Here is a 10,087-nt window from a genome sequence, read left to right as displayed (position 1 = left end):
AATACCTGGATGCTTCTCTTTCTCTCAGCCTAACTTACATTTACATTTTACATTTTAGTCATTTAGCAGACGCTCTTATCCAGAGCGACTTACAGTAGAGTGCATACATTTTATTACATTTTTACATACTGAGACAAGGATATCCCTACCGGCCAAGAGCAGACGCTCTTATCCAGAGCGACTTACAGTAGAGTGCATACATTTTATTACATTTTTTTTACATACTGAGACAAGGATATCCCTACCGGCCAAACCCTCCCTACCGGCCAAACCCTCCCTAACCCGGACGACGCTATGCCAATTGTGCGTCGCCCCACGGATCTCCCGGTTGCGGCCGGCTGCGACAGAGCCTGGGCGTGAACCCAGAGACTCTGGTGGCGCAGCTAGCACTGCGATGCAGTGCACTAGACCACAGTGCCCTAGACCACTTCTGTAACTTTCTCTCCATCCTCTGTGTCTCCAAGGGTCCCTGGTTCAACTCCACATCCCTCCATCCTCCTCTAACTTGGTTCATTAGTTTCCAGATTCCCCCTCAATCAGTGCTGTGAAAAATTCTGCCTACATTTCCATCATATTAACCACAGGCTCTTCAATGTAAGGCTACAGTCAACTGTTAGGTCATCTCTGGTTGGTCACAATCCTTCTTATGATAATAAACCAGGTAAGGATTCTGGGCTCCTCTGTCTTGGTTCAATTTAAACAGTCATTATCCAGATTCACCCTCATTTAGTGCTGCTAACACTGATGTTCATCAACATGCTCAAATACAAACACTTGTTCTTTAGAATGTGCTTTATTTAATATCCACAATACAACAAAGCTCTAACTATTCCTCTATTAATCATTAGTAATTCAACTCATTTCACAATAGTAGAGAGACCTAGTCATCATGACAGTGTTTCAGATGTAATGTTTTAGAGAACATGATGCCAGTACAGTGAATGCATCAATAGTAACTTGTCATGAGAAACAACCCTCAACAACTATTTGACATTACATTGGTTATTGTCATAATATTCACTGCTGCATTCAGACTTCAGCCCAATATCATCCATGTTGTTAGGATTTTAACTTCTATATTTAACAGCAAAGCAAGGATCAAATCATCACTTAAACGTTCTAACAAAATAACAGCTTCACTCGTTGTGAAGCTATAACAAACTACCAGTTGTATTGATTGTCTGAAACTATTGATTTACAGACTACAACTAGTCTTTCTGATCTCTTTCTCAGAGAATGTTGACCCCAACGACACTTTACAGGTGAACACCAGGTCCTTGTCCCAGTCTGCAGTCTGAATGGTCAGATAGCTGCTGATCGTGAAGGTTTTGTCTGGTTGCTGCTCAGCAGGGCTGGTAGAAACATCTTCTGTCACTGATTCACTGTTAGACATCCAGCTGACATCTGCCAACCCCTTGGACTTCTGAGACAGGTTACTAGTCAGACACACCAGTGTTGCTCTGCTGGACTTGAGGTCTTCAGTGGACGGAGGGAACAGGGTCACAGCAGGTGTAGCCAGATCTCCATCTGTAGAAAGTAGTCAACGGATGGGATGAGAAGAAAACACAATGGATAACAGTTTATATTTCAGTAGATGTTGGTATCATTACCAATACACCCTGCATTAAGAGGAAACTGATGCAGCCGCTAAATATAGAACTGTTGTTCATTATGTTCACAATGACATTGATAGAAGTCATGATACTGTGTTAAAATGTTATTTTCCATGGAGCAGAGAGACAGAGACATGTCTAGAAACATTATTTATAATATTACATCACAGTACTGAAAGACTAAAATGCTAAAAGCTGAATGAAATGTGCACATTGTTAAAATAAAATACAAATAATTCACAAGCAAGTGGGATAAAAAAAAAAGTATGCATTTGTCTAAGAAATTGAGCAGGATAAAACACTTTGAGATTAAGTATCTCCTTTACATTGAGTTATACAGACAACAGAAATACAATATCTGCATGATAAACATGAACAGAGCAGACCAACCAGAGACATTAACACTGTCATCAAACTGTTTCATAAGTAATTTACAAACATACGAGACAGGATTAAAGCAGGTGCAAAATATTAAATCAGTGAATTAAAATGACATTTTATTAAACAAATATTTAAAAAATATATATATATCTGACCAACACTATAGTAGAAACAAAACATATTCTGTAGATTAAAACATTAGAAGGAAACTCACCAGTAACTATGAGCTTGGTTCCTGGTCCGAATACCACAGTGATTCAGTTTGTATACACAGCCGTACAAAAACCTCCTCACTCTCTCTACTGAGAGGACAGGAACTGAAACATCCCATTCAGACAGAGCTTCACTCTCTCTACTGAGAGGACAGGAACTGAAACATCCCATTCAGACAGAGCTTCACTCTCACTACTGAGAGGACAGGAACTGAAACATCCCATCCAGACAGAGCTTCACTCTCTCTACTGAGAGGACAGGAACTGAAACATCCCATTCAGACAGAGCTTCACTCTCTCTACTGAGAGGACAGTAACTGAAACATCCCATTCAGACAGAGCTTCACTCTCTCTACTGAGAGGACAAGAACTGAAACATCCCATTCAGACAGAGCTTCACTCTCTCTACTGAGAGGACAGTAACTGAAACATCCCATTCAGACAGAGCTTCACTCTCTCTACTGAGAGGACAGGAACTGAAACATCCCATTCAGACAGAGCTTCACTCTCTCTACTGAGAGGACAGTAACTGAAACATCCCATTCAGACAGAGCTTCACTCTCTCTACTGAGAGGACAAGAACTGAAACATCCCATTCAGACAGAGCTTCACTCTCTCTACTGAGAGGACAGGAACTGAAACATCCCATTCAGACAGAGCTTCACTCCCTCTACTGAGAGGACAGGAACTGAAACATCCCATTCAGACAGAGCTTCACTCTCTCTACTGAGAGGACAGGAACTGAAACATCCCATTCAGACAGAGCTTCACTCTCTCTACTGAGAGGACTGGAACTGAAACATCCCATTCAGACAGAGCTTCACTCTCTCTACTGAGAGGACAGTAACTGAACCATCCCATTCAGACAGAGCTTCACTCTCTCTACTGAGAGGACAGGAACTGAAACATCCCATTCAGACAGAGCTTCACTCTCTCTACTGAGAGGACTGGAACTGAAACATCCCATTCAGACAGAGCTTCACTCTCTCTACTGAGAGGACTGGAACTGAAACATCCCATTCAGACAGAGCTTCACTCTCACTACTGAGAGGACAGGAACTGAAACATCCCATTCAGACAGAGCTTCACTCTCTCTACTGAGAGGACAGGAACTGAAACATCCCATTCAGACAGAGCTTCACTCTCACTACTGAGAGGACAGGAACTGAAACATCCCATTTAGACAAAGCTTCACTCTCTCTACTGAGAGGACAGGAACTGAAACATCCCATTCAGACAGAGCTTCGCTCTCTCTACTGAGAGGACAGGAACTGAAACATCCCATTCAGACAGAGCATCACTCTCACTACTGAGAGGACAGGAACTGAAACATCCCATTCAGACAGAGCTTCACTCTCTCTACTGAGAGGACAGGAACTGAACCATCCCATTCAGACAGAGCTTCACTCTCTCTACTGAAAGGACAGGAACTGAAACATCCCATTCAGACAGAGCTTCACTCTCTCTACTGAGAGGACAGGAACTGAAACATCCCATTCAGACAGAGCTTCACTCTCTCTACTGAGAGGACAGGAACTGAAACATCCCATTCAGACAGAGCTTCACTCTCTCTACAAACATCTCAGGTTTTTCTAGAGTTCCTCTCTATGAAGTAACAGTATATAGAATAGCATCATGTTCTGCTGTTGGTGTCTGGTCCTTTTGAATCCATCAGTTAAAGCAATATCCATATGATGCCGTTTTGACCTGATGATGATGATGATGATTTGATGATGATGCTGATCACAACAAGAGAGAAAACATCAGTTTCCTTTCAGACAATGTCTTCTTATAATCTTTTTGACATGTAGGAATGAATGGTTCTTCCATTCCCAGGTCTCCCATTGTGTCATGTATATATTGTTATAATAATTAATCACTGACCAACTGCTGTTTCTTAGAGTTCAACCCTCTACCACGAAGCAGAAGTGAGTGTATTTGGTGAGGAGGTTTTTGTCATGGTGTACATCACTGTGATACAGCCTCTTCAACAGAGATGTCCCATGTCTGACAGTAATACACTACTGAGTCTGTCTCCTCCACATTGTTAATAATCAAACTCTAATCTGATTTAGACTGATGATTAGATGTGAATTTATGAGAGGAGAAACCAGAACCATATTCTACAGAGCTCCAACCAGTGTGGTACCACCTTAACATGTACTGAGGGACTCTTCCTGGAACCTGTTAATACCAACCAGCAATATTATCAACAGTCTCCAGGTTACAGTCCAGAGTGTCCGTCTCTATTATCAACAGTCCCCAGGTTACAGTCCAGAGTGGCCGTCTCTATTATCAACAGTCCCCAGGTTACAGTCCAGAGTGGCCGTCTGTATTATCAACAGTCCCCAGGTTACAGTCCAGAGTGGCCGTCTCTATTATCAACAGTCCCCAGGTTACAGTCCATAGTGTCCGTCTCTATCATCAACAGTCCCCAGGTTACAGTCCAGAGTGGCCGTCTCTATTATCAACAGTCCCCAGGTTACAGTCCAGAGTGGCCGTCTCTATTATCAACAGTCCCCAGGTTACAGTCCAGAGTGGCCGTCTATTATCAACAGTCCCCAGGTTACAGTCCAGAGTGGCCGTCTCTATTATCAACAGTCCCCAGGTTACAGTCCAGAGTGTCCGTCTCTATCATCAACAGTCCCCAGGTTACAGTCCAGAGTGTCCGTCTCTATTATCAACAGTCCCCAGGTTACAGTCCAGAGTGTCCGTCTCTATTATCAACAGTCCCCAGGTTACAGTCCTTAGTGGCCTTCTCTATTATCAACAGTCCCCAGGTTACAGTCCAGAGTGGCCGTCTCTATTATCAACAGTCCCCAGGTTACAGTCCAGAGTGGCCTACTCTATTATCAACAGTCCCCAGGTTACAGTCCAGAGTGTCTCTCTCCATTATCAACAGTCCCCAGGTTACAGTCCAGAGTGGCCTTCTCTATCATCAACAGTCCCCAGGTTACAGTCCATAGTGGCCTTCTCTATCATCAACAGTCCACAGGTTACAGTCCAGAGTGGCCGTCTCTATTATCAACAGTCCCCAGGTTACAGTCCAGAGTGTCCGTCTCTATTATCAACAGTCCCCAGGTTACAGTCCATAGTGGCCGTCTCTATTATCAACAGTCTCCAGGTTACAGTCCAGAGTGGCCGTCTCTATTATCAACAGTCCCCAGGTTACAGTCCAGTGTATCCGTCTCTTATCAACAGTCCCCAGGTTACAGTCCAGAGAGACCGTTTCTATCATCAACAGGCCCCAGGTTACAGTCCAGTGTATCCGTCTCTTATCAACAGTCCCCAGGTTACAGTCCAGAGTGGCCATCTCTATTATCAACAGTCCCCAGGTTACAGTCCATGGTGGTCGTCTCTATTATAAACAGTTCCCAGGTTACAGTCCAGAGTGGCCGTCTCTATTATCAACAGTCCCCAGGTTACAGTCCATAGTGGCCGTCTCTATTATCAACAGTCCCCAGGTTACAGTCCAGAGTGGTCGTCTCTATTGTCAACAGTCCCCAGGTTACAGTCCATAGTGGCCGTCTCTATTATTAACAGTCCCCAGGTTACAGTCCAGAGTGGCCGTCTCTATTATCAACAGTCCCCAGGTTACAGTCCATAGTGGCCGTCTCTATTATCAACAGTCTCCAGGTTACAGTCCAGAGTGGCCGTCTCTATTATCAACAGTCCCCAGGTTACAGTCCAGTGTATCCGTCTCTTATCAACAGTCCCCAGGTTACAGTCCAGAGAGGCCGTTTCTATCATCAACAGGCCCCAGGTTACAGTCCAGTGTATCCGTCTCTTATCAACAGTCCCCAGGTTACAGTCCAGAGTGGCCATCTCTATTATCAACAGTCCCCAGGTTACAGTCCATGGTGGTCGTCTCTATTATAAACAGTTCCCAGGTTACAGTCCAGAGTGGCCGTCTCTATTATCAACAGTCCCCAGGTTACAGTCCATAGTGGCCGTCTCTATTATTAACAGTCCCCAGGTTACAGTCCAGAGTGGCCGTCTCTATTATTAACAGTCCCCAGGTTACAGTCCAGAGTGTCCGTCTCTATTATCAACAGTCCTCCCCAGGTTACAGTCCATAGTGGCCGTCTCTATTATCAACAGTCCCCATGTTACAGTCCAGAGTGGCTGTCTCTATTGTCAACAGTCCCCAGGTTACAGTCCAGAGTGGCCATCTCTATCATCAACAGTCCCCAGGTTACAGTCCAGAGTGGCCGTCTCTATTATCAACAGTCCCCAGGTTACAGTCCAGAGTGGCCGTCTCTATTATCAACAGTCTCCAGGTTACAGTCCAGAGTGGCCGTCTCTATTATCAACAGTCCCCAGGTTACAGTCCAGAGTTGCCGTCTCTATTATCAACAGTCCCCAGGTTACAGTCCAGAGTGGCCGTCTCTATTATCAACAGTCCCCAGGTTACAGTCCAGAGTGTCTCTCTCCATTATCAACAGTCCCCAGGTTACAGTCCAGAGTGGCCGTCTCTATTATCAACAGTCTCCAGGTTACAGTCCAGAGTGGTCGTCTCTATTATCAACAGTCCCCAGGTTACAGTCCAGAGTGGCCGTCTCTATTATCAACAGTCCCCAGGTTACAGTCCAGTGTATCCGTCTCTTATCAACAGTCCCCAGGTTACAGTCCAGAGAGGCCGTTTCTATCATCAACAGGCCCCAGGTTACAGTCCAGTGTATCCGTCTCTTATCAACAGTCCCCAGGTTACAGTCCAGAGTGGCCGGCTCTATTATCAACAGTCCCCATGTTACAGTCCAGAGTGGCCATCTCTATTATCAACAGTCCCCAGGTTACAGTCCAGAGTGTCTCTCTCCAGTATCAACAGTCCCCAGGTTACAGTCCAGAGTGGCCTTCTCTATCATCAACAGTCCCCAGGTTACAGTCCAAAGTGGCCGTCTCTATTATCAACAGTCCCCAGGTTACAGTCCAGAGTGGCCGTCTCTATTATCAACAGTCCCCAGGTTACAGTCCAGAGTGCCTATCTCTATTATCAACAGTCCCCAGGTTACAGTCCAGAGTGGCCGTCTCTATTATCAACAGACCCCAGGTTACAGTCCAGAGTGGCCGTCTCTATTATCAACAGTCCCCAGGTTACAATCCAGAGTGTCCGTCTCTATTATCAACAGTCCCCAGGTAACAGTCCAGAGTGTCCGTCTCTATTATCAACAGTCCCCAGGTTACAGTCCAGAGTGTCCGTCTCTATTATCAACAGTCCCCAGGTTACAGTCCAGTGGCCTTCTCTATTATCAACAGTCCCCAGGTTACAGTCCAGAGTGTCCGTCTCTATTATCAACAGTCCCCAGGTTACAGTCCAGAGTGTCCGTATCTATTATCAACAGTACCCAGGTTACAGTCCAGTGGCCTTCTCTATTATCAACAGTCCCCAGGTTACAGTCCAGAGTGTCCGTCTCTATTATCAACAGTTCCCAGGTTACAGTCCAGAGTGGCCGTCTCTATTATCAACAGTCCCCAGGTTACAGTCCAGAGTGGCCGTCTCTATTATCAACAGTCCCCAGGTTACAGTCCAGAGTGGCCGTCTCTATTATCAACAGTCCCCAGGTTACAGTCCATAGTGGCCATCTCTACTATCAACAGTCCCCAGGTTACAGTCCATAGTGGCCGTCTCTTTTATCAACAGTCACCAGGTTATAGTCCATGGTGGTCGTCTCTTTTATCAACAGTCCCCAGGTTACAGTCCAGAGTGGCCTTCTCTCCTTTCCTCACTGTCACAACAGGAGGCTTCTGTGTCACCACAGTCACACCACTGACACCTGGGAAATAAGAAGACGACATGTAGTAAAGAGAAACATACAGACTCATTATTAATAAAACAGGAAGTAAAACCTCCAGGAAGTCAGACTCCATACATGTTAGAGCAGTGATGAGAGTGCAGAGTGTCCCCAGCATGTTGTCAGAGTGTGGTGTGAACGGCCCTTACTGTCCAGCTGAGAGATGAGCAGGGTTGGAGTGTGAGGAGAGGAGAGGCTGCAGGACCCACCTATAAGGAGACAGACAGGGAGGACCAGAGGGAGGGGCCTCTATATCTAAGCCTATCAGCTTCTGTAATGATGGACTTCTGATCAATTTAAATTACTGTGTTACAGATACAGGTATCCTGTGTGTGTGTATCCTGTGTGTGTATTTCTTTTCTCTCCTTCTCCCCTCACAGGTGGCAATCATCATTCCCCAATCAGTCACCAATCAGTCGCTAATCAGAAGACACCTGCTCCTTTTCTCCTACCCAATCACATTCCCTTTCCCTTGGTTTAAAACCCTGTCAGTTGTTTTCTCTGGAGCTCGATCTCTATGTCATGCAATCTCTCTAGTTCTCTTGTGGTTTGCAACTACATGACACTTTGTCTGTTACCCTGTGAGTATTGTTTTGTTATGGTGTTTGACTGTTTGTTTGATGGTGGGAAAAGGGGGTACCAAGACAAGTCGTCCATGGGCATACACTACCCGTAGGAATACTTTGTCTAAGAACACTAGTTAGAACTGGGCGGACCACCCGCTGTATTTTTGGTTAGTTAGTTAACTGTATTGAAGTAGGCTAGACTAGCTTAGGGGTGTTTTTGGATATTTGTTTCTTTCCTTGGGTCCAGCTCAGCCCCTTTTCCTGCCCTCCTTTACCGCGTGTTTAAAAATAAACCATGAGTGTTTGATGGTAATTTAGTTGTCTGTGGTTATTTCGTTCTCACTGTTACTTTTACACTACTATAATTTGCATGAGTTATGTTATGGGTCTCGTTACCATCCCCCCTAGACTGCCGGGCCAAAGGGATTCGTAACATACTGTAACTATTCAACTATCAAAAATATATATATTTTAGATTGGTATAAAAAAAACTATGGGATAATTTTGGTTACACTGAAAAGAGAAGTATTCAGTTTCATGTGAGTTGTGTTGGTTAGTTTACTGAAATCAGCATGTCATTATATAGATAATAACATTATAATATTATCTGGACCTGATACTGGGGTTCTGAACTAACATTACATCACTAAATGACTGTTGATGTAATATGTCTCTACTGTAAACCAGGGGACTGACTATCATGGAGGTTGTCTGATACATGGAGTCTTCTGTTAGGACTGAACCTTCTGGAATATCACTTTATCATTCATGCTTTGTGACAACTAGGTGTAATTGTTAATGACAACATTCTAGTAAATGTGTGAAGGTTTTGTGTAAAACACAAGCATGGAATGTTCTCCTACTGCAGACACACTGGTTCAGGATGACTTGACATTCAGTTAGTGTCTATATTCAGAACATCTGAAAGCAGAAGTGAGTGTGTTTGGTGAGGAGGTTTTTGTCATGGTGTATATCACTGTGATACGTGCTCTTTAACAGAGGCATCATATGTCTGACAGTAATACACTGCTGAGTCTGTCTCCTCCACATTACTGATTATAAACTGATAATCCTTATCAGACGTGGCTTTAGATGTGAAACGATCAGAGGAGAAACCAGAACCATATTCATTAGGAGAGGCATGAGTACGGTAAAACCTTAACACATACTGAGGAGCTCCTCCTGGAACCTGTTTATACCAGATTACATACTGACTTTCATCTTTGGTGATGTCACAGTGAAAGGTGGCAGTCCCCTTTGTACTGACAGTCAGTACTGAAGGTGTCTGTGTCACTGCTTTCTGGCAACTGACATCTGTGGGAATTGAATAAGACATTTAATCATACATGAATTAACAACTTCTAATGACTTTTTGTGATTCATGTTGAACATATAGTAAATTCCTTACATGTTAGAGCAGTGATGAGAGTGCAGAGTGTCCCCAGCATGTTGTCAGTGTGTGGTGTGAACGGCCCTTACTGTCCAGCTGAGAGATGAGCAGGGTTGGAGTTTGAGGAGAGGAG

At 44.4% G+C, this 10,087-nt stretch overlaps 1 protein-coding gene across 1 annotated transcript; it reads right to left on the bottom strand.

The window, feature by feature from the left end:
• Positions 1–1,141: 1,141 nt before the first annotated feature.
• Positions 1,142–10,068, bottom strand: LOC120043754 (immunoglobulin lambda-1 light chain-like). Its single transcript, XM_038988317.1, has 4 exons — positions 9,973–10,068; positions 9,550–9,878; positions 2,209–2,242; positions 1,142–1,527 (listed from the first exon to the last, which is right to left on the bottom strand). Exons 1-4 carry the CDS (start codon positions 10,010–10,012, stop codon positions 1,196–1,198), a joined length of 735 nt encoding a protein of 244 aa, XP_038844245.1. The 5' UTR covers positions 10,013–10,068; the 3' UTR covers positions 1,142–1,195.
• Positions 10,069–10,087: the final 19 nt, after the last annotated feature.

The sequence above is a fragment of the Salvelinus namaycush genome, chromosome 3 (genome assembly GCF_016432855.1).
Source record: "Salvelinus namaycush isolate Seneca chromosome 3, SaNama_1.0, whole genome shotgun sequence".
Lineage (NCBI taxonomy): Eukaryota > Metazoa > Chordata > Actinopteri > Salmoniformes > Salmonidae > Salvelinus > Salvelinus namaycush.
Note: the sequence above shows the minus strand (reverse complement) of the source record. Positions and strands in the feature narration are given on the sequence as shown.

What these genes read in the sequence shown, in the direction of transcription:
- LOC120043754 (XM_038988317.1), bottom strand. Translation starts at nt 10,012, where the DNA reads ATGCTGGGGACACTCTGCACTCTCATCACTGCTCTAACAT. An exon ending in ATGCCTCTGTTAAAGAGCAC is followed by an intron (nt 2,243 to 9,549) that starts GTATCACAGTGA and finishes TGAATCACTGTG; the next exon opens with GTATTCGGACCAGGAACCAA. An exon ending in AACCAAGCTCATAGTTACTG is followed by an intron (nt 1,528 to 2,208) that starts GTGAGTTTCCTT and finishes TACTTTCTACAG; the next exon opens with ATGGAGATCTGGCTACACCT.